A 24,527-nucleotide genomic window follows, 5' to 3' on the forward strand; every position below is an offset into this window, starting at 1 on the left:
TCTTATATTCTACAAGATATGCCCCGGACAAAACTTTTAAGCATGAAAATTAACAAAGGGCAATAACTCTAAGAATATGGAAGCAAGAGCAACAGTTCTTGTGCACTGCACTTGCCCTCAATGAGATCTATCTACATATGAAATTTCAAGTTCATTCCACTCATAGTTTACGAGATATGCCCTGGACAAAAACGAAACGCGCCTCCGCAGCCGACAAAATTTACCCCTATATGTCATAACCGGATAAATGCTAGAATTATATCCACATGATATACATGAGCATATGTGTTCTTGCAACATATGTATAAAGTTTCATTAGAATAATTTTAACTGAGTATTATACCCACAGGTTTTACATGAGCAAACGTTTTCTGGCAACATGTGTAAAAAGTTTCATATATTATTTCAACTGTGTGTCAGTGTGTTGTGAGTATCTCATGAGCTCGATGAGCAGAAGAGTGGCCTTTTTACTGAACTGTTTGTGTTGCCATAGCGACAAAAAATAAGACTAGCATAATGCCTTTATCATATGGCTCTCTATTCACATACAAACTATCATGAATGCAGTTATTTCAGTTATGCCAACACAAAGTAAAAACGTGGTAATTTCACTAATTGCATTGCCATAGCAACCACAATGATGCCCTCTGTCAACATACCAAGTTTGCAACTTTGTTAAGTTCTTGCAGCGTCTAGTTTTTCCAGGAGCACAAACAGACAGAGGGTAAACAGGTTCGACACTAATACGCAGCATCACAGAACATCTAAGGATTAAGCAGTCTGTTCATTTTAACTGAAACAGTACATGAAGCGAACTAGATAATTGAAAACAGAAATCAAACCAATTTTAATGAAATTTTTATTCATTTTAACATACAAAATAAGAAATTGCATTTCAATAAAATGACATAAACAGCAATGAAAATGAAGACCAAAATATATTTTAGAGATCTGATATTTCAGGTAAAATGTGATACATTAAAAATAGATGCAATGACAATAAACAGTTTTGTTAAAGAGTTCAACTAAAATATGTAATCAAATTGCTAAATGGAACATTTTGATAAAAAAAATAAACAAAGATAAAAATACATAAGGCATTGAATAATTGAAAATTTTGAGATAGTCCATCATCTTTTTCTTTTCTTGTTTGCAGTTTCTGGTCCTGTTGAGATGGCCCCTCCATTTCGTTTACCGTTGCTCTCGTGGAATAAGCGATATATGAGAGATGTTAAGGATAACATCCAATTCAATTTCATATTATAATATTGTACTCATATCAGGTCGGTAGGCATGCATGCGATAAATTGCAATGCTATTCACTTATCCAGCTGGCTTGCTATTGAAGATACTCTTACTTTCAAATAAGCAGTACCACAATTAATACAATTGTTTTAATTTACAGAAAAGGATGAATAAATATCGAAAACAATGGTTCTTTTGAAGGATACCTTGTTTAATTTGAAAGAAACAGTATTTAAACCTTATGAGACAGTACTTGATCACTGTAAACCTTTAAGGACTACCAGTCATTTAATATTTGTGCGATTTCAGCTATTAAAAAACATTGTTACAGTCTTGTTATCAGTATTTAACATTTTTCATAAATGCATTTTTTAGTAAGTAGTTGAAGGTTTATCACTCAAAATTTATGTTTGTTATACATGTATAGGTATTAATTCTAAATATGATTGTCACTTTAAATATTGTCCTTGCGCTATATGGAACCAAAACAGTAACGTCACACACTATTGCCATGATTCAAATTTCAATGCATTTCAAATTATTATTAGATTTTTAAAATGTATGGATTTAAAAACTACACAAAATTTAGCAAATGAGCAACTTATAAATGAGAAGTAAATTTTTATACAAATTAAATTTCATCAGCTTAATATAATTTAAAATTATATAATATGATTGCAAATCCCTGTCATTTAAATATTCATAATCCTTTAACCAACAAATATCATTTAGAATCCTTGGACAAGAAAGTGCATTTGGATTCAATATTCAAAACTTGCCAAAGTTGGACAAAATCAGATTTAACAGCCATGTTCATATTCACTTTAAAAGAAGAAAAACTTATTTTGTTAATTATAGTTGTTTTTCTTATAAAGGATATGAAGTAATGTCCACCTCCTGTCGAAGAATGCCAGAGAGCACAAACTCAGGGGAGACAACCTGTACTCCATTTTTCACTGCATGATCACAAACTCCCCTGTCTTCATCGCAAGAAACCACCACCGTCTCACTGGAGGCTGACTTGGGCATGCTGGCTAGATACTGAAATAGAACATGATATCTGTCCTGAATCCAGATCTTAATTCAAACATTTCCTGAGAGTGGTATCAAACATCACAGAGTGCGATGAGTTCCCTCAAATGATAGTGTTATACAAAGAGGGAGCAATATGAAAGCATATTGAAAATCACAGAACTGAAATAGAGCACGGAAGAGATTCAGATAATTGTGGTTAAGGTAATAACTAAAGCTATCACAGAATGTGATGAGGGCAGCCAAATGCTAGCATAATCCCCTGTTCTCCCTTCAGTGCCAGATAGAGCAAGCCACAATAGATCTCAAAATTGTTTGGAAAGCACCTGACAACATATAATTAAGTTAAAAAATTATTGGTCCAGTGTTACATTGGTTTGTTCAAGATGAATTTTATTGGGCACTGACTTTCTTATTAATGTAAGAAGTAAGTAATTTTATCCTACTATTTATTTTACCTTTGCACCAGCACACTGCAATATATCTGAAACAGAATAAAATGTTAACTAGTTTTTACTTACATTAAAATTGTTCATTAACCATTTCAGTACGAAATATATAATTAAAAGTATATTTTATTATTCTGTCTCAATAATGTGACATCAGCTGTCTCCCAGGCTGTTTCATTGATACAGGAATACAGCAATCATAGGGTTAAATTCAACGTTCCACATTGCAAATACATACCGGTGAGGTGCAAAAAACGTTAGTATAAGAGGTATATATAAATTAACAGAATCAGGGTAATGTGTTTTCATAAGAAGTTAAATATTTCTAAATGACTACTGAAATACTTTAAATCTTACACCAACTTACTGTACATAAAATATTTTGGGTATGTATTTAATCAAGAAAATGAAGCAAAAGAAATATTTGGCAGTACTGAGCAATGAATTATATGAAGGCAGATGGGTGCCCATGCTGGTATCCATAAGGGCAGGAGGGTGCTCCCAAAATAAGACATGGTGCAGCACCCTTCCATAACTCTTCAGCTAAAAGCTTAATTATCTTTACGGTACCTTTCATAACTGTGGCCGGGGGTTTCACAGACTTCGTGACATGCACTGACATCCCCTGTAACATGGGCTTGTCTCGGGCTCTATCCAGGGAAAGGTGAAGGATAAACTTGTACTTCTTTTCCGAAGCATCGTCTTTTACCAAGAATGGAGTCGGGTCTGAAAGATATATTACATTGAAGAAGAGTGACAACATGGAAACATTAAGCATGGTTGTAGCTAGTTTGCATTGAATTTTTATTACAAAATATGTTTCATAAAAGGGAACATTCCTTTCTCAGACTGTGTCTAGCGCTCCAAAGCTATTCATGTTTGGAGGTTTATAAAATACACATGACCCGGATATTTTCAAAAGGTAACTGCATTTATAGCCCCAAAAGAAGAAAACTTAAGGTTAAAGTTTATTGCATGTTAATGCCACTGAAATAGACACCAAAGCTATAACATTTCTTCAAAAAACTGAGAAGTATAAAATTTTGTAATACAAAAGTGTCAGTTCCATACCCAGAAACATTCCGCTGTCCTTGCTTGCCTTGAGCCATTCAGGGGAAACTATCGGGACTCCGCGTGCGACACAGCACAAGAACTTCATGGTCCGACGCACCTGGTCTGTCACTAAGTGAGTCACCATGGTAACATCACCTACTAGCTCTCCACCTAGATCTTTAACTATCTGTGAAAGAGAGTTTATACAGGTATTAATGTACACATAGAACAGGTGTCTCACCTGAATCTGGATAGCATGAGTCTCGAAAGCGAACTTCAGAAACATTCCCGAAAAGTTCGAGTCCAGCATGAGTTCTAACATCTGATAATAATAATTGTCAATCCTGAAAAACAGCCAATGGTCTGATTGAATATCAGGGATTCTTGCTTTTATGAGATATTAAAGATGTGTTTTTCATGACTCACAGTTTTTTAAACGTGTTGAGTAGTACCTACTAGTTCCATACCTTTTCTCCCTGTTCGTCTACAACTCCTGTAAACATGACCTTGGCTCGATGACCTTCAGTTGTGGTTTTTCTCAAGGTTGGAGAGTTTGTCACTTCACTGACGACTGATTTACCAGTTGACTTTGGAGTATACACAGCTGACACCTGCTTGTAATATAAAACATCATATGTGTCAAACTTTCCAAATATAACTTTTCCTTCCAAATTAAGTCCAAATTCAGTTAATTTGTTTACAATGGCAAAGAATTGGCAACTACACTGATGGCTGTCTGACCAGCTGACTTTGGAAAGGACAATGCTAATACCTGCTTGTAAAAAAGCTGCATATTAGTTCAATTCAAATTTCAACTCTAAGTCAAAACTCAGTCATGGTTTTTTCCCATGGTTAATTGCATAAACTGTTTTTGAAATACAAGCTGTGGCCTCATATTTCTGTCTCATCAACATTACTCACTTATTTATGTATGTGTTGACTGTTGAGGTGTTTTAGCTAGATTCCTGGACCTCCTATCATGGGCTGTTGATGATCTGGCCTAGATTTTCTGTCCCTCTAAGCTGGCTCCCATTCCCAACTCTATTAATAACTATTATTTTTTCTCATCAACATTACTCACCCGTTTATGTAGGTGTTTAGGTGTTTCAGCCAGATTCCTGGACCTCCTCTTGGAGGCTGGAGTGGCTGCTGCCTCGGTTTTCTGTCTCTTGTCCGGCTTCTCTTCCTCACTCTAGAGAACCAATGAAATAAGTTTGAAAGGTTTTTTATGACATTGGGTCATTTAACTGTTTGACTTCAGGGAAGCATTCAGGGGAATTAAGTAACAGCCATCCCTTGTTGGGACAAAATATTTTAAAGATAATGAATGGCAATAAATGTTTACATAAGTGAAAAGATAACTGTTGGATCATTTATTAATGATACCAGCTCATGCATTTGGTTTAAACATATTTTATTGAGCAAAATTTATCAACATTTCAATACAAATACATAATCACATTTCAATTGATTCATGGTGCCATTGATTTTTTTGGTTACCAATTTTGGAACTGAACTTCGGCCCATTTTTCAATGCTAAAACAAATACTTTTTGACAAATAGCGACAATAAAATTCCACATTTTTTTAGATTTAATAAGTTGTGTTTTCTTTTATTTCATCACCAAATTGGTACCCTAAATGTTGTTTTAGTGGAATATTTGGTGTATTCTTAAAGAAACAAACTTTATCAAATTCTTTTATGATGTTTGTCTATATTTTAAAGCATTCTTTATTTCCAGGCAAATTGGAATTTCAATTATAATTATGCATCTTTACCAATCACAAAGGCCTTGGACTAAATGCCGAGAATGATGATAAATAACACTAAATTTTGTCTTAACAATATTCTTTCTTAGGCCAAAAAAAAAAATATGTCTGGTTCAGGAAACCCGACCGACCCTATTTTTTACCCGCCGACCCTAAACTTTTTTTTCGAAATCGCGGCCGAAAACCGCTATACTGCGTATTGAAAATTTTCTTTTCTGTAGTTATTGCTCTTTGGGTTAATAGAGCGCGTTTATATCGATCTTTGGGTTAATAGAGCGCACAACAATGGCGGCGCCCATGGCGTGTTCACCAGCCACTTTGATGGCCATAAAACTCCAAAAATGTGAACATGGAGCAGAGCGGCAGGTCATGAAAGCGGTCCAGCATGGTTGCACAGCTTCGGAAGTATTCGAGGAGCTCCACCAACACCACTCACAATGTGCATTTGTTACAATGACAGAATTCACAAAAGAGATGTATTAAAGTGACTTATCTTTACAAGATATTTTAAACAAAATTGTCGACAGAAATCTTTAAAAAATGGAATTTTTATAAAATACTAGGTTGTACATGAATCTCTTTTGTGAACTCTTTGTGCAGGTTAGCATTGTACAGAGGGTAACTAAAAGGCATAGGGTACATAAACAGCAAGCATAGAAAAGGAAAATAATGTGAATAAACAAAGATGATACATGGTTAGATAGATTAGATAGATTTATTCGACATAAAAATTGCATATAACATGACAAATACAAATTTAAACATGTATAAACATATATAACATTTATGTCAAGGATAACACAAAAAAGAGTTAAAATAAAACCTTATTTCCATTGTGGTCCTTACAGATAATACAGGGTTGAAATGCTCTGTTATTATGTGGTTAAATGACTGCATTGAAACAAGCACACATCACAATACCACATGCTGGGAGTTACAAAGTGATCTGACTGCTCTGTGCATCGTCTACACATAGACAACATACGTCCAAAAAAAAAAAAAAAAAAAAAAAAAATGGAAAAAATGCCTACCCTCCTAATTTTTTGGGACAACGTTTCCTGAACTAGACATATTTTTTTTTTTGGCCTTATCTAGTGAGAGTATTATTATCCAATTTACTGTTGAACATGAATTTATTCTATTTGTTTTGACTACATGTAAAGAATATGGATCAAATACCTTTTGTGAATCACTGTCACTTTCTTTTCTCTTCTGTCCTCCATTGCGTTTTCCAACTGCTTCTACTTCATTTTTATCAGAGCTTTCCTCTTTTACTTGTCTAGTTCTCCTACTACCCCTTATACTATCTTGAGAAGAATTTTCTGAATTGTCTGATTGTTCAATATTTTCGACAGGCTTCTGTTTTGATCTTACACTTCTGCCTTTTCTTCCTGAAGTAACTTTATGTTCACTATCATCTTGGGATTTAATATTATCCTTTGTGTCTTCCTGAGATTCAACTATTTTTTGTTTAGTTCTAGTGTTAGTTTTTCCTCTTCCTACTTTTTCTATTACAACTTCAGTGTCTTCATGTGCTTCCACTTCAGCTTCAGTTTTCTCTTCACCTCCTTTGGAACTAGTTGCTCTATCTCTAGATGTATTAGCTTTGCCACTACTACCTTGTTTACCATCACTTAATGAACTTTCATCCTCCTCTGATGTCTTATTTCTTGTTGCCCGTTTGCCTTTTCTCTCCACACTTTCATCAACATGTGTTGCTTTATCAACATCATCTGTTCTTACTTTACTTCTACTTGCTCTTTTCAAGCCGGTTATTACTGCCTTTTCTTCTATTGCACCATCATCAACAGCATCAGGATTTTCAGACACATTCTTTCTTGTTCCTCTTCTATTTGTTATTTCCACTTTGTTTTTATTAGCAGTCTCACTCTCAGATTCTGCTTTATTCAATCTACCTCGAGTCTGTTTATTTCCACTGCCAGGTTTATCGTTGCTGTGAACCTTTATTTCATTATCACTTTCTTTCTCATCACATTTATCTTCTATCTTTTCTATCATCATAATTTTACTTTTCCTTTTCTCAACATTTGTTGCACTTGGTTCTTCATCCTTAGTTTCATCTAGCTTTCCACCTCTTCTTGATTTTTTAACTGGTACTTCACTGGTTTCTGCTATTTCCATATCAGAACTCTTTAACTCAGTATTTTTCTTTTTGTTTATACCTCTTTTACCTCTTCTAGGACCCACTGTATGAACTTGACTCGTTTCACCCTTTTCCGAATTAGTGTCAACTAACTCATCAGTATCTTTCTCAATTTTCATAATACTTTTGCCTACCTTTTCCAAATCAGCACTCTCTAACTCTTCCGTGTCCTTTTCAATCTTTACATTACTCTTGCCCCTCCTGGCACCTACTTTATCAACTTCACTGGTTTCAACCTTTTCTAAATCAGCACTTACTAAGTCTTTAGTGTCCTTCTCAACCTTTACCATTCTCTTGCCTCTTCTAGCTACTACTTTATCAAAAGTTTCAGGCTCAGTTTTAGACTCATCAGCTGCACTAACTTCACCAAAACCATCTTCAGCTTTAACATTTGCTTTAGCTTGTTTTGATCTTCCACCTCTTCTTGTTGGTTTTTCTTCATGAGAAGTTACTTCTTCTTTAACTTTTGCATCTTCAGATGTTTCAACCTTTATCTCACAATCCATCTCCATTGGTTCTTCCTCTACTAATTTAGCAGTTGAACGCCTGCCTCTTCTTGTAGAACTTACAGGAGCTTTTGATAATGTTTTTGTTTTAATAGAATTTGATACAGGTTCTGCTGAACTTTTGCCTGAAAAAAAGAAATACCAGCTACCATTCAAAGAGATAGAAAAGGATTATACAATATGGTTATAACTTCTGCGTTTTGATCAGACAGGTTGTATTCAACACTTGTGTATTTTTCAGATTCAGATGTCATGAAGATCCAGGCAAGGGATATCAAAATCTGCAAAAATCCACAAGAGTCGAATATGATATCGGGATCAGTAGTAATAACCCTTTAATTATATATAAGTAACTGGTTTAAATCACTTTAAAGACATATGATATCATGATAAATGTACTTTTTATGACATACTATTTTGTTTTATGACCTCATTTAATAGACATGCAATGATACTTGTTCTGCATTGACATCAGCACAGAGGAATATGGCCGTATTACACTGGATTGAAATACAGACTACCTTTTTTTGCTTTATGGACATTGATTATGACATGGCAATTCTTTAAAAATAAAAAAACACTTTTACAAGCTGATGGGTTCAATCCTCTCAAAATTGACATTTCAGTATTGGTTTCTTTCCAGGAAATGGACTAAATTGAGCTTTATTTTTATTAGCCATCAGCTTTTGTAACAATCTAGCCTAGAGAAAAACTTTAAAAAAAATATACTGGTATTAAAACAAGGGGTTCTAACAGCAGATATTTGTCAATCCTGAAAAAAGCCTGAGGTTTGTTTGAGTATGAGGGATTCTTGCCTAAAACTGGACGAAGGGTGTTAGACCCCTTTTGAAACTGATTCTTTAGTAATTTATATGTATTTCAAGGTCCTTTTCTTCCCTACATAAGATGCAGTTTGTGTCTAGAACAATGTTTTGACAAATTGTTTTTGCATATCTTGTTTCAAAAAGCTTCACACATTTACTGCTAATTTTAACAAATAACAATAACCAAAAGATACTTCAAATGGCAGGAAGAAAAAGCATACCTCAAGCATCAGATTTGACGCTTGATGTAAACAATATTGACTACTATCATAACCAACAAACCTGGTGCTACTACAGCAACTTTACTTCTTCTTCTTCTACTAGACCTGGTTTCCTGACTGGACTCTGAACTGGTCTCTGAACCCTAAAAAGAAGGGAACATATCACAAACTATGAAAATGAAAATTTCATTAAAAGTATAGTGTTATTGTTGTTTTTCTTATTGGATATTATCTTTAATAGTATGAATTCTACTTATAAACAGAATTAAAATGATTGGATGAACATGTGGTTTTAAATTATTATCATTTCTGCAATGCATGTAGTGCGGGATATTGCATTGCTTTGTGGTATTCAGCTCATCACTAGAGCATGTTACACAGCTAGACCTTTTTAGCTTTTTTTACTGGAAAAAGCAAGTGATAAAAAGTAAATCTGACACTCCTCATCATATAATACACACTTTTACTTAACTCTTCCAGGAACCATTCTTTTGCACCAAGAAATAACACAGTGAGTAATATGCCACACAAATTTTCCTATTACCCGTTTGACAAAGGCAACCTTCTTGGGTGAAGGGCTGCCTTTTCTCTTCTCTGGGCTGGCTAGAGCTGACTTTAAGGGTGTTTTACTGGGGCTAACAATCACTTCAGGCACCGGTGGGGTCTGAGAAATATCTGTGACCTTGAGTTTGATAAGCACAAATTGATATAAAGGGAAACTACAAATACAATTAAACACATCTAGAATTTCCTTTAATGTGCATTTCATTGCAAATTATAACAACAGAATCACTATCTTACACAAATGTTTAATGGATTAAAAGACTAACAGAACAAATTCTTATTCTAATTGTTGCAAAACCACTTCATGTCTTAAGGCAATTTTCAAAGATAGAACATTTTATGCGCTTGTCTGTCACCAAACAAATAAGACACAAAGTAAAAAGTATTCCAAAGGTATGCTCTCATTTAATCTGCTCTGAGGAACATATTTAAAAAAAATAATGCAATACCTCATCCAGATCTTGTGTTGCATCGTCATCAACTACTCCAAACTTCTGTGTGGCTAAAATGAAAAGCATATTTTTCTTATGGTTATAGCAAAAACATTGCAACAAGATAATTGAATAAATGGAAACTTAGTCTGACAGTAGTAAGTATTCACAATAACATACAAAATTAAACAAATTATTTAAGGGTCAAGTTCTTAAGACCAATAGCAATAGCCACATCTTTATATATGTATATGTTGACTTTTAATAACAATACCTTCACTTTCACTGTCAGATGCATACACTTGGGTTGCAGCTTCCTCGTTAGCAGTTTTCTTTTCTTTCTCATCCGCTTCATTCTGACCCTCTTGGTCTTCAGCTGGTTTGCCTCTCTTTTTTCTAGTGCTTTCATTTGATGTCTTTGCTTTTTCCAGTTCTTTATCTTCACTTTCATGTTCTTCAGTTGAAGTTTTTGCTTTCTCATCTTCGTTATCTTCATTTTCATGCTTCTCATCATTTATGCCTTTCATTCCTCGAGTGCTTCTATTTGAGGTCTTTGCTGTGGCAGGTACGTCTTTCTTATTTCTACTTCTACTCTGTCTACCAATACTGTGGTCATGTTCCACATCTTTTGTTTCTTCCTCCGTTTCCTTTTTTTCATCATCTGCTGCCTCTTCTACCTCTGCATTTGTCCTTCCTCTTCTTGATCTTGAGTTTATCTTAGGTTGATAATTTGTCTTTTCAGTGTTTTCTAAAGTTATATTTTCTACAGTTGCCTTTCCTCTTCTGCCTCTTTTAGCAGAAGGTTGTGTTTTACTTTCTGTGTTTTCAGTAGCATCATTTTCACCACTTTCCAAATCTTCAACAGGCACTGTTTCTGGTTCAATTTCATGTGTAGCAGCCTCTGTATCAATATGTGTTGCTTCCCCTTCCGCTGCAAGTTTTCTGCCTTTTCTTTTCGATTTATTTTGAACCACTTCATGTCCACCAACAATTTCATCAAATACTTGGGTAGTGGCATCTTGGTCAATTATTTTCTTGTCTGTATTAACATCATCCAAAACCTGAGTTGCATCAGTTTCAATTTCAGCGACATGTACTGCAGCACCAGGTACTTTCTTGCCTTTTGTAGTTCTTTTCCCTTTTCCTTTCTTCTTTCCATAATTGTCTTCAACTGCCACAGCCTCATCAAACACTTGAGTTGCAGCATTAGGGTCAGTTCTACTGACATCTACTGTGGCATCTTCAATCACTTGGGTTGCATCTGTGTCTACTTGAGTATTTTTTAATTCTTTGCATTTTTCGTCATTCTTTTCTTCATCTGTTTTATCATCAAACACCTGAGTAGCATCATCAGATATATTCAGTTTGTTTTTGTTTGCCATACTCTTTCTAACAGGTATTTCATCTTCATCTACAACAGCAACAGTTGCATCATCAAACACCTGGGTTGCATCATCAGAGACATTCAGTTTTTGGCTTGCTTTATTCTTTTTAACAGGAGATTCATCTTCATCTTCAACAGCAACAGTTGCATCATCAAACACCTGAGTTGCATCATCAGAGACATTCATTTTTCGGCTAACCTTATTCTCTCTGACAGGTGATTCACCTGAATCTACAACAGCAACAGTTGCATCATCTAAAACCTGAGTACACTCCTCCTCTTGAACTTTCTGCGGACATTTCTTACTACTCAATTCATCATCATCTACTGCAACTGTAGCGTCTTCAAGAACTTGAGTTGCATCGGTTTCATGATGTTGATCTTTCTTTACACTTTCATTGATGTGTGATTCATCATGACTATGCGCGAGGGTGGCAGCAGCATTTATATCAAACATTTCTATATCACTGTCATCAAATTTCTCATTGGCTAAGTTTCCACTGTTTTCTTGTCCAACAGAAACATTTTTGTGTTCATCACCATCAAATACTTGTGTTGCTTGATTATCACCGGACTGTCTATTTATATCAGGTGTTTTTATTACTTTATTTTGTGGGGAAATATTGTCAAATACTTGAGTGGAATCCATTTCATCTTCAGTGTCTTTCTTATTATCAAACACTTGTGTACTTTCATTTTCAAAAACCTGAGTCTCAACACAATAGGCATCACCACTATTCTTTCTTCCTTTAATGTTTGGTTGCACATCAATGACTTGTGTAGCATCTTCCGCAATTACCTGAGTCTCTAACTCACCTGCTTCAGCTTCCACGCCTTTCTTAACCTCATTATCAACATCATCAATGACCTGAGTAGCATCATCAAAATTTACAGTGCATTTTTCTCTTGCTGTTCCAAAAGCTTCTTCACTAGCATGTTCATCAATGACCTGTGTTTCACCATCTGTAACAGCAACAGTTTCATCAAGTTCTGCTTGTTTGTCTGTTTCTCTGTCAATGACTTGAGTTTCAAAATCACCAACAGCAACTGTGTCATCAACAGCCTGGAAGGAAATATAAATTAAAGGTTGAAATCCATATAGCAAGCATAATGGCATGAAAAATATTAAACACCCTTTAGTACAATGATAACAATGTATCACTCACCTAATTAGACAAATGGTTATAAAGCTATCGCAACCATGTTTTTTTTATGATCAACATTGGGTGACGGAAATGGACAGAGGGTCATCTTATCAGTGAATTATTTTCAAATTGGGACAATAGTTTCTGAAAAAGATTTTAAACAAATATTTAGACATAATGAAAAGTAGCCCCGACCCTGGCAACCATGTATTTCTAAGAAATCAACATGGGGTGAATAAATTTGAAAGTTATTTAAGGAACATTTCTGTGAAATAATTTTAAATCGGGCCAGTGGATTTTGAGGATAAGATTTTCAAAAGTTTCCATAAAGACATATATAGTGAAAAGTAGCCCCGCACCCTGGTGACAATGTTCTTTTAACAAGAGCTGTCGTAAGACAGCGCGCTTGACTACGCTGCTTTGACTTAGAATACAATAACGATGTAATAATACCAAGTTGGGTCTCTTTATGTCAAACCAAACTAAAATTATTCGATACATAATGTGACTTTGATGCTCACCCAAACAATGACGCAAGTCATTCAAATAACTTGATTTCCCATTATGAAAATGTGGTTAAGAATATACAAATATGCCTTTCAAAGGAAATTTAAAAAAAATCAAGGGCCATAATTTGTATTTAGGTTTAAAACAGAGTTATGTTTCTTGTTGTAAGATGGTTGTAAATAATTTTGAATTTTATTAAGTGCATTTAATGAACGGTATAGAAGTTTTTTTTATTAAAATCCCAACTTGCCCTTAACTTTTACTTGCCTAAAACTTTAACCTAAGTCAATCAGGGGCCATAACTTGTATTAAGGATATGGAGTTATGTAACCTCATTGGGTGATGGTCCTGAACAATTTTGTGAAGTATTAAGTCAATTGAATGAAGGGTATAAAAGTTATCAAACAATATCCCAACCTGCCCCAAAACTTTAACCTAAGTTCCATAGTTAATCAGGGGCAATAATTTGTATAAAAGATAATATGGAGCTATCTAATCTCATTATGTGATGGCTCTCAACATCTGTGTGAAGTATTAAGTCAATTGAATGAATGGTATTGGAGTTTTAAGTGAAAATCCCAACTTGCCCTAAAACTTTAACCTGCCCTAAAACTTTAACCTAAGTCAATCAGGGGCCATAACTTGTATTTAGGATAATATGGAGTTATGAAACCTCATTGTGTGATGGTCCTGAACAACATTGTGAAGTATTAAGTCAATTGAACAAAGGATATAGAAGTTATTAATAAATATTCCAACTTGCCCTAAAACTTTAACCTAAGTTCCAAAGTCAATCAGGGGCCATAATCTGTGTAAAAAATAATATGGAGTTATCTAACCTCATCATGTGATGGCCCTGAACAACTGCGTGAAGTATTAAGTCAATTGAATGTAGGGTATTGGACTTATAAGTGGAAATCCCAACTTGCCCTAAAACTTTAATCAGAAGCCGACCCTGGGGCGAGTAGTATAGCCCACCTATTCTTCGAATAGTCGAGCTTAAAATTCAACATGGGGTAAAGGAATTTGATACAGGGTCACCTATGGAGCATTTCTGCAAAATTATGTTGGATCGGGCCTATGGATTCTGAGAAGAGGATTTCAAAGATTTTCCTTTTGGTGGCTTAACTGATGAACTTACTCCTGGCTCCAAATTGTCAAAGACATTTGTCTACACCAATGGCCTCACCTACCTGGGTTTCACAAGCAAGTGTGGGAGCAGCCATGAGGTCCTGATCATTAACATTATCCTCAGTGTCTGTATCTCCTTCTAGGACAAACTCTTCAGATGTGTCAGACTTGCCATCATCATCTTCTTCCTCCTTTTTCTGTATGAGAAAAACAATGTAAATATTGATCACCCAATATTGAAAATATCCCTCTGCATTACCAGGTTGAAAAATACTGAAGAACTGAAAAGTAACAGAATAATTCTGTTTCATTGAGAACAAGGGGACTATTCTGGCAAGTTTGAATATAATCTGACCATTCCCTACTAGGGTTTTATATTGTTAAGGTTGAAATTTAATATTGATTACAACAAAACGTTGCGAAATATATATTGATACTGATACCATTTCCTATCAGGCTATGAATAAGGCTTTTTAGTACATCTGATCATCAACATTTCATACATTTCAACTATCTTTAACACTTTAAACACACGTATTCAAATATTTGTATATAAGACAACATTTAAAGCCTGTTCTTGGAGCGTTTTTTTTTCAAACTTTCTTACAAATTACGATTTACATATAATCCTTTCTTCAACAAATCTATCAAGTCATTATTGAGCAGACTAGTTGATTGTCTAGGACTTGATTGGCTCAAGTAGTAATTTTTATTTTAAAGTTCAACACTGATTAGAAATCTCATCAAACTCAAGATAAATCTTGGATTTGACTAGACTTGGGTACTTTATGGACTAGATGAAACAAGAGCACCAAAAGAGATTGCCAATGTTCATCTTTATTTTTTCTTAAGTCCAAAAAGTAATATAATTTGACAACTATCAAAGCAAGAGTTACCAGCCTTGCTACACAATTTCATATGAACAAAAGGATATTCCATGTTGACAACACTTACAATAGCATCAAGTGTATGACAATACTTCTTATATTTCTACAAAAACCCATTTCAAACATCATTTTGCTTACCTTATCGCTGTTGCCAAGGAATGCCTGGGTCGGCTCAAACATCAAACCTCCGGAATTACTCTGGTCTTCAACCTGAAGGTAGCTTAGTTTATAAAATTGTTTTTAAAGTTCAGTTTTCAGTGTTAAGATCTACTAAGATTTGTCGAAACATGTCAACCCTAACTTAAATTATTCAGTACCAACAGGTTTTTTATATGAAAAACATTTAAATTAAAATAGAAACCTTTTCATCTTCCATCTCCATTTCGTAACCTTGGGTAGGTTCAATTCCAACAGTCATGTCATAGGCTTGAGTAGGCTCGGCTAAAATATGCTTCTTCACTGAGCTCTGAAAAACATTTTGGATTTTAGAGGCAAATTTCCTCACATAGCAAAATATAAAAACAAACATTGGAGCTATAGAGAACATCTTTACAAATACCATCAATCCATAGATGATCAACTGTAACACTACACATCAATGAATAAACTACAGCTATCACAGAAAAGATAAACACTCCGAGATACTGTCTGTATACTGCGTATCTTTACCAGTATATTGACCTAAACCTGTCATACCTGGTCCTGGTCAGTGTCACTGTCAGGAGCAAAGGCCTGGGTGGTGGCCATCAGAATACTTTTCTTCACTGGGGACGCCTCACTGCATGTGCTGAAATACATGAAATACTCATTGGTCATTTTGACAAAGACTCACATGTTACAAAGTTAAAACATAAGTTAGGTTGTGAAACACTACTTGTTCTGGTGCGTGTACCTGTGGACTACTTTTTGTGCACGAAGCTTGGCAGGTGTATGTACACTGTACACATTTAGAATGACAAATGCACTAGCACGAGTGAAGTAGTTAAATTGAGTATCAATGAACCTCTAACTACAAGCTTAAGAAAAAATGAGAAAATGAATTATTAACTAAACTGCAAGGTTTACAGATACATGTGCAAGTACACTATCTGTTTTGCAACCAAAATCTGAATTCTTTCCTATACTGAAACAAGGATTGATAAAAAATAAAAATGTCTAACTTTATAAATGTAATAAACTGTCCAAAATATTTTCCCAACTAAACCTCTCTTTATTGCCATTCTTTAGATTTAAAATTGAAATTTGAATGGAAATGATTTTCATCTGTGAACACAATGCATGGTCTTACTTGTAAAAACATATCTTATGCAGATTTAGAATTTAATATCTGGAAAACATGAAAAATTCCATATAGCTTCCTTAAATGTCTATGAAAGCAATTGTGTGTCTTAAGGCCCAAAACACTCCATGGGACTCATATCATGACATACCTGACATCACTGTCCCCAACAAACGCCTGGGTGGGCGCCATAAGAAGAGATTTCTTGGCATCAAGGTTATCCTCCTCATCTGAAAGATGGTTGAAATATTTCTCAACAATTCAAGATAGTATAATTACCAGAATATCTAAAATATGGTGACAATTATGTACTATGTCACTCTAGCATATTATTTTTACAATGTTTTTAACAGCATATGCTATTTACATGTACCTTTTAGATCAATCTCATTGAAATCAGATCTCCAATACAGTCTTCACAACGTTATACTTTGTAACACTTAGTGCTGGAACTCACTAAAAGAAGATGTAACAGCAACTAGAGCTATCACAGTTATGGTGAATACCCCCGAACTCAACTTGTTAAATGTCAAGCTGTTGAATGGACAAGAGAAATGTGAAAGAAATGGCAGATGCCCAACAGCCCATCCTGACCAACGCACATAAGAAGATGCATGTGTCTAGGTGCAATACTTTTGGAGTTACATGAGACTTAAGATATTTTATTTAATTTATGCAAACTGGTACCAGTGCTGATGTCACTGTCCCCAACAAAGGCCTGGGTTGGTGCACCTAGTAATCGAGACCTATCATCACCGTCATCCTCATCATCTTGGGAATCAATCATAAAATGCAAAATACAGGACATAGTTATTCAACATATCATTTTCATATCATCATTTTATTTTAGGAGGATGTTCAGGGCTATTCCATTTAAACATATACCCCAGGGGGGGACGGCAATTTTTTTCATCATATATGGTACAGTGTCTTTTTCACTAATTTGCATCTGTAGGTCGTTGCCAAATTGTGAAATTTGCTTCTGATGGGGGGTGTCGAAATTTAAGAATTAAATTGCATATGACGTAAGGGTGAAAATCCCTTCAGACCGATCGAACAGTTAATTCGTGTTACCTCCCTTGAATTGTTTATACTTTGCGGAATACTTCTGTTTATTCCTTGATAGCAACTTTTCAATATACCATAATCCTTTGCGGCATAGGAACTTCCAGTTTCTTTTCGGGTTGAAAAGAAGTCTAATAACAGCGCTAAAATCCGATAAATTACCACCCCAGGTTTGTTATGAATTATATTTTCTCATTATATATGGCATTTCAATGAGTTTATAATACATCATAGAGATATGATATGCATAACATAAGATTTTAATCGCTTGACTAACTACCTAGACAGGAGATTGTGGTGTGTGGGGTAAACTGTTCTGAAAAATATATGCTGTTCCTAATCTTATTTGATTATTGTTGTTGTTTTGTTTTTAAATGAAATCAATGAAACACTTCTGCTATTAATTACCCTTCCTTTTATTTACAGATATGATTCAAATATGCTGATATTATGTTTTGAGAACATTACTGCCATCAAGATCACCATTAGAATTGGTTTGGCTGCTAGTACACCCAGGACTGCAAGCAGATAGTGATGGATAACCAGTGGTGGTCGATAGTCTACTGTTGGTTGGACAGCTTTCGTTTATTTGACTGCTATTTTGGTTGGACCATGAGTGTTGGTAAAACACCTATATATAGTTGGACTGTAAGTGTTGGTTTGACAACCGTTGTTGGCTGGACTGCTGGATGACCAGCAAGTGTAATGGACAGCTAGTGATGTTTGAACTGCAACTGTTGGTTGGACAACTATTGTTTCTAGATGGCTATACATATAGATTGGACCACGAGTGTTGTTTCAACAAATATTAAGTGATTGAAAGTGTTGGTTTGACCATAAGTGTTGATTGGACAGCGATTAATAAATGAACCTCTTTTGTTGCACAGCTACTGTAAATTGGACGACGATAATTGGTTAGATTCCCATTCATTGGTTGTGTTTCTCAGACTGTTTGTTTTAAGTACTTATAATTCTATTATTATAATAATTAATATTATTACAGGTACAATTATTCAATAATAATATTCATAATGCTTAACATATTGTTTTATACTAAAAACAATAATTTTACGAGATCTTTCAATAAATTACAAATCTGTACAACCATGTTGTGTTTGTTTTCCAATTATTTTTTTTAAGATAGCATATTTATATTTAATTTTTCACAGCAAACAAAGAGTTCATGGCATAAATTATGATCTTATTCTTATCAAAATTAATGATATAAGAAGTGTTGCAGTTGAATCATTAAATTGTATTTCACATCAATTTCTAATGCATCATTAGGTTTGATGAGATCTCCGTGCCCTTTGAAGTCAGAGTCAAAGTCAATTGAAGAAAGAGCTTTTGCCAATTTCTGAAAAAAGGTTAAAGGGTATGTTCAAAAAAGTTAAAATTAAGTTCTGTTTGACAAATGGACTGGAGATGTGCCATGTGATTCTTCCTATAACAGTAAATCAATGATTTCAATGTATCTTCAGCAACAAGATAGTTTAAAACATAAAACACGGTGACTATAGAGTGTAAAATTAAAATGATAGTAACTCTTCAAATCTGGGGAAAATGTTGTGAATTAAAACAGAAATGGTTCAATATCTGTATCATTATTAACAGCATCCATAAAAGCCTAATGTAAGATCAGCGAGTTAAATTTTTTAACCTTTTTATACTTGTAAATATTAAATCACTTCTGAAGGGGGTTATTCCGGATCTATAACAACAAATAGAGGTAGGACCCCCAAACGGTTAATTTGCTTCTGTAGGGGGGGGGGGGGGGGGGGGGGGTCTAGTTCAAAAGTGCCTTCCCCCCGTGGGGTATATGTTTAAATGGAATAGCCCTCAGAAAAATAAGGGGAGGTTAAAAAACATTAAAGTTTACTAGTTTTTCGTTTGCTAGAATGCTACTTAGCTTAAGGAGAACAATAGCTATTGACAAGCAGACAAACGCAGCTTTTAATAAATCTGAAAATATTGGCAAGTCTGTCAAATCAAATAGCCTTAAAGCCAGAATCTTTGATTAGCATAGTGTATGTTTTAAAGAGAGCCAAATTACTGGTTGCATTACTTTAGGCCTCTAAAACAGTTCTTTTTAACCTTACGGTAGATAGAATAATATTTCGATATAAAAAGAATACTTTGTTTTACAGGAAGTTACAGAACATAAAAACTTTTAACACAACATTTCACAGATTTTAAACTTGCGTTCAAACAAATGCAGTCATTTTTAATCAAATACTCAATTCCAGAGAAAAACACAAACTGCCATACCAGGTACATGAAGAGTGGGTGGCGGTTTAGATGCATCGATTTCATCTTCTGTATCTGAGCCAGACTCGGGTAACACCATGTCTTCAATAAGACCTGAATGGTTATAAGTTCATTTATTATTTCCAACTAGAATTGATAAGTTGTTAACAGTTTTTACTAACATCTTCGAGTCTGAGATTTTAACTCAGAAACTAATTTTCAAAAATGCTAAAGGATAAACATTGTTGTAAATGTAACAAATAACCTGATCTACAACCAGGCATTCCTATTTTGTTAAAAATATTTATATTATAGATATTACTTAATATTTAAGAATTCACTTTTCTGAGCCATAGTCTCAATCACGGACTCAAGATGCTAAGGAATATGGACCCATGGTTTCCTTTGTTCATGTGCATGTTAATGGGTTAAAAATTTACTTATGTTCAAGTTTAACAGGAATAGTCAAGAAATTACAAAAGCAAACCAAAAATTTCATGTTATAATATACAAAATGTGTACTTACGAGATTTGGTTCTGGATGGAGCTGGTGTTTCCTTGACTGTAATATCCTGACCTACAGTGAAAATTTAGTTGCAGACTGGTGAATAAACAACAACCATATATATATGGCACCTAGAATACTGCAAATCAAATGTGTCACTTGTCGGAAGCGCCAATTATTTTTCTAGTAATTGTAAAGGTCACCATGACCATCATTTTTTACCCCAAAAGGAAAAGCGGTCATCTGATGGCCATGTCCAGTCATTCAAATGTATTAATCGGAAATAAAAGTGTGATACAAACAACAATGCCACAGATGGTGTGCAATATAGTCCACATGTGTCTGCCATGCATGCAGGCGACACAAAAACAAAAAATACAATATAGTATATCAAAATTATGCCCATTTAATTCTAAAACTCATTGATCACTGTAGAATAAAAAAAGTATAAAAAAGTGCATAAATGTCACAAAAAAATGCAAGCTGAACCCTAGTCACTAAAATACTAAAACAGTGGATTGTGTCACTTGAATTTCAGAAATAGCTTGAAACAGAGGTTACATACCCAGTGTTTTATCTCCCATGGTAGAACGAGAACCCAACTCGTTATTTCCATTTTGCTGGAAAAAATAAGTAAAGGAGTATTAATTTGAAACAGTTTTCCAAATTTCTAACATTTCTTCCCTGCAAGTGTAAGTGAAAAATTAAGCACAAAGAGTGGTAAAAAATGCAACTTGTAAACATGGAGGATTTTACATGAGTGGTCATAGAGAATTTATTTAATAAAATGAGTTTTGTAAAATATTATTAATAACTAGAGATTGCTTTTTTGAAAAAGCGCTTGTCTCCCTCATTGTGTGGTCGTAGCTGAGAAAAAATAAATGATGGACATGAAATTTGTAACTTTGGACTGGAGACAAACCAACAGTGAAGTTTGGTTTATTCGATTATATTAAATAGTGAAGAGAAGAAAGTGTTGTTGATTAATCATGGAAAATGTAAACGAAGTTTGCATTGTATGAAGTTCCTGGGCGCAAGCGTTATTCAATTATTGATCGGAAACCATTTTTCAGCTCACAGTCATCGTGACCATGACCTTTTACCTACTGATCACAACATCAATAGGGATCATCTACATAACCAACTTGCATACCAAGTATTAAGTTCTTGGGTGCAAGTGTTCTTTAGTTACTGAGCGGTAACCATTTCTTCAACTCAAGGTCATGGCAACCTTGACCTTTGACCTACTGATCTCAAAATCAATAGGGGTCATCTACTAGTCATGACCGACTAGCGTACCAAGAATGAAGTTCCTGGGTACAAGCGTTCTTAAGTTATTGAGCAGAAACCATTTTTAAGCTTAAGGTCACCGCCAACGTATCATTTTTTACCTGAAGGTAACCTTGACCTTTGACCTTTTGATCTGAAAATCAATAGGGGTCATCTTCTAGTCATGAACAACTAGCTTACCAAGTATGAAGTTCCTGAAACCAAAGGATCTTTAGTTATTGAGCGGAAACTTTTTCTTCACTTCAAGGTCATGGCAACCTTGACCTTTGACCTAGTGATCTCAAAATCAATATGGGTCATCTTCTAGTCATGACCAACTAGCATACCAAGTATGAAATTCCTGGTTGCAAGCGTTCTCTAGTTATTGAGCGGAAACAGTTTCTTCACCTCAAGGTCACGGTGACCTTGACCATTGACCTACTGATCTCAAAATCAATAGGAGTCATCTACTAGTCATGAACAACTATGAAGTTCCTGGGTACAAGCTTTCTTTAGTTATTGAGCAGAAACCATTTTTAAGCTTAAGGTCACTGCCAACATAACATTTTTTACCTGAAGGTAACCTTGACCTTTGACCTTTTGATCTCAAAATCAATAGGAGTCATCTAATAGTCATGAACAACTAGCATACCAAGTATGAAGTTCCTGGACCCAAAGGATCTTTAGTTATTGAGTGGAAACCGTTTCTTCACCTCAAGGTCACGTTGACCCTGATCTTTGACCTAGTGACCCCAAATTCAATAGGGGTCATCTACTAGTCATGACCAACTAGCATACCAAGTATGAAGTTCCTGGGTCTAAGAGTTCTATAGTTATTGGGCGGAAACGAAGTGTGACGTACTGACTGACTGACTGACAGACTGATGGACTGACTGACGGACAGGGCAAAAACAATATGTCTCCCCATGAATGGGGGAGACATAAAGATATTACACGCAAATGATTTTTACATGGAAGGTCACCACGACCTTGACTATTGACCTTGTTACCCCCAAAACAATTGGGATCATCTAGACATCATGACCAACCTCACTTCAAAGTTTGGTGAACCTAGATCAAAGCATTCTCCTGATATTGCACGGAAATATTTTTTTACATTAGAGGTCACAGCGACGTTGACCTTTGACCTTGTGACCCCCCAAAATATAGGAGTTTTCTAAACCTCATGATCAACCTCCCTATCAAGTTTGGTGAACCTAGGTCAAACCATTCTCAAGATATTGAGCGGAAATGTTTTTTACATTGGGGGTCGCCGCGACCTTGACCTTTGACCTAGTGACCCCAAAAACAATAGGGATCTTCTACACCTCATGACCAACCTCCCTACCAAGTTTGGTGAACCTAGGTCAAACCGTTCTCAAGATTTTGAGCAGAAATGTTTTTTATATTGGGGGTCGCCGCGACCTTGACCTTTGACCTAGTGACCCCAAAAACAATAGGGATCCTCTACACCTCACGACCAACCTCCCTACCAAGTTTGGTGATCCTAGGTCATGCGGTTTTCCAGTTATCGATCGGAAACGAAGTGTGACGTATGGACGGACTGACGGACTACCGGACTGACGGACAGGGCAAAAACAATATGTCTCCCCCAGAGAGGGGGAGGCATAATTCTAAATGAAACTGGTTTGAATTACCACAAATGCGATATACTCTATTAATATCATAAATACTTACTTAATACTATTTAACTCTAAATACATAAAACATTGCTTTACAGCATGCACACTTTGAACGCTATTAATTGTGAAATTATACTAGTCTTATAAATATATCAAAACAATAAATTTGTTAATTTATTCTGGCAACATTATTTATGATATAAATATAAGTTACGGTTTAAAACATTTAAAACAAATTTAACAGAAATTTTAATGTATTTTGAATTCAGAACTTTTAATTTTCTAGTCTTTAGGCCTTGGACCCATATAGCTGTGTGAAAGGCACTTGACACAGTCTTTATATATCTATGTATTATTATGCCTTTGGCATGTACCTACCTGTGTTGGTTCAAGAATATCACAGCTAGCATCACTTTCAAGCCCTTCATCTGGGTCACCCAGAAGCCTGCTTTCTGCATTGACTGGTTCCTCTCTAGTTTCATCAAGCATCTCATCACTTGGAGCAGTCTGGAACATGCTCTCTGAACCAGTCTCATCACTGTCATCTGCTGCAGGATCCTGAACAATATTTCATAATTTAATTGTGGTTTATATTCAGTGCTCCCTTACATTGAAGATGAAAAGTTTGAGTTCAAACAGGGACTTTGAAATGGAACATGCCTGCCTGAACTATGTGAATGTTAAGTGAAATATCAGGTACTGTCCATGGTTAAGAAAACACATTTATTTATAAAGTTGTCAGAGTTTAGATTAAATACTTTTGGAGATACACGTAGTAGTGATACAAGAATAAGGCAAGAAATACAGATCAACAAGACTAATTGCCATATGATGTGATGGACCATCAAACTTTATTCTCAAGCAGTTAGATGATCTAAAATAATCTATAAATGCTCTGAGGGCTATTCCATTTAAACATATACTCCAGGGGAGACGGCAATTTTTTTCATCATATATGGTAGGGTGTCTTTTTCACTAATTTGCATCTGTAGGTCGTTGCCAAATTGTGAAATTTGCTTCTGATGGGGGGTGTCGAAATTGAAGAATTAAATCGCATATGACAGGGTGAAAATCCCTTCAGATCGATCAAACAGTTAATTCATGTTACCTCCCTTGAATTGTTTATACTTCTGTTTATTCCTTAATAGCAACTTCTCAATATACCATAATCCTTTGCAGCATAGGAACTTCCGGTTTCTTTTCGGGT

The 24,527-nt window shown here is 35.1% G+C and overlaps 1 protein-coding gene across 1 annotated transcript in view; it reads right to left on the reverse strand.

Moving 5' to 3' along the window:
- Positions 1 to 892: 892 nt before the first annotated feature.
- Positions 893 to 24,527, reverse strand: part of LOC128213396 (mediator of DNA damage checkpoint protein 1-like) — a 31,419-nt gene continuing 7,784 nt past the window's right edge. Inside the window, exons 7-28 of the mRNA XM_052919047.1 lie at positions 23,699 to 23,878; positions 20,974 to 21,028; positions 20,430 to 20,480; positions 19,925 to 20,017; positions 17,279 to 17,362; positions 16,743 to 16,821; positions 16,009 to 16,099; positions 15,674 to 15,778; positions 15,451 to 15,522; positions 14,488 to 14,622; positions 10,533 to 12,705; positions 10,277 to 10,329; positions 9,808 to 9,945; positions 9,325 to 9,406; positions 6,728 to 8,343; positions 4,861 to 4,971; positions 4,247 to 4,390; positions 3,798 to 3,966; positions 3,297 to 3,452; positions 2,736 to 2,761; positions 2,121 to 2,286; positions 893 to 1,216 (exon numbers count right to left, since the gene is read on the reverse strand). Of these exons, the coding sequence (XP_052775007.1) occupies positions 1,131 to 1,216; positions 2,121 to 2,286; positions 2,736 to 2,761; positions 3,297 to 3,452; positions 3,798 to 3,966; positions 4,247 to 4,390; positions 4,861 to 4,971; positions 6,728 to 8,343; positions 9,325 to 9,406; positions 9,808 to 9,945; positions 10,277 to 10,329; positions 10,533 to 12,705; positions 14,488 to 14,622; positions 15,451 to 15,522; positions 15,674 to 15,778; positions 16,009 to 16,099; positions 16,743 to 16,821; positions 17,279 to 17,362; positions 19,925 to 20,017; positions 20,430 to 20,480; positions 20,974 to 21,028; positions 23,699 to 23,878 (5,865 nt within the window). The 3' untranslated portion in view covers positions 893 to 1,130. The remainder of the gene's footprint in view (positions 1,217 to 2,120; positions 2,287 to 2,735; positions 2,762 to 3,296; positions 3,453 to 3,797; positions 3,967 to 4,246; positions 4,391 to 4,860; positions 4,972 to 6,727; positions 8,344 to 9,324; positions 9,407 to 9,807; positions 9,946 to 10,276; positions 10,330 to 10,532; positions 12,706 to 14,487; positions 14,623 to 15,450; positions 15,523 to 15,673; positions 15,779 to 16,008; positions 16,100 to 16,742; positions 16,822 to 17,278; positions 17,363 to 19,924; positions 20,018 to 20,429; positions 20,481 to 20,973; positions 21,029 to 23,698; positions 23,879 to 24,527) is intronic.

Source organism: Mya arenaria, chromosome 13 (assembly GCF_026914265.1).
Source record: "Mya arenaria isolate MELC-2E11 chromosome 13, ASM2691426v1".
Taxonomy (NCBI): Eukaryota; Metazoa; Mollusca; class Bivalvia; order Myida; family Myidae; genus Mya; species Mya arenaria.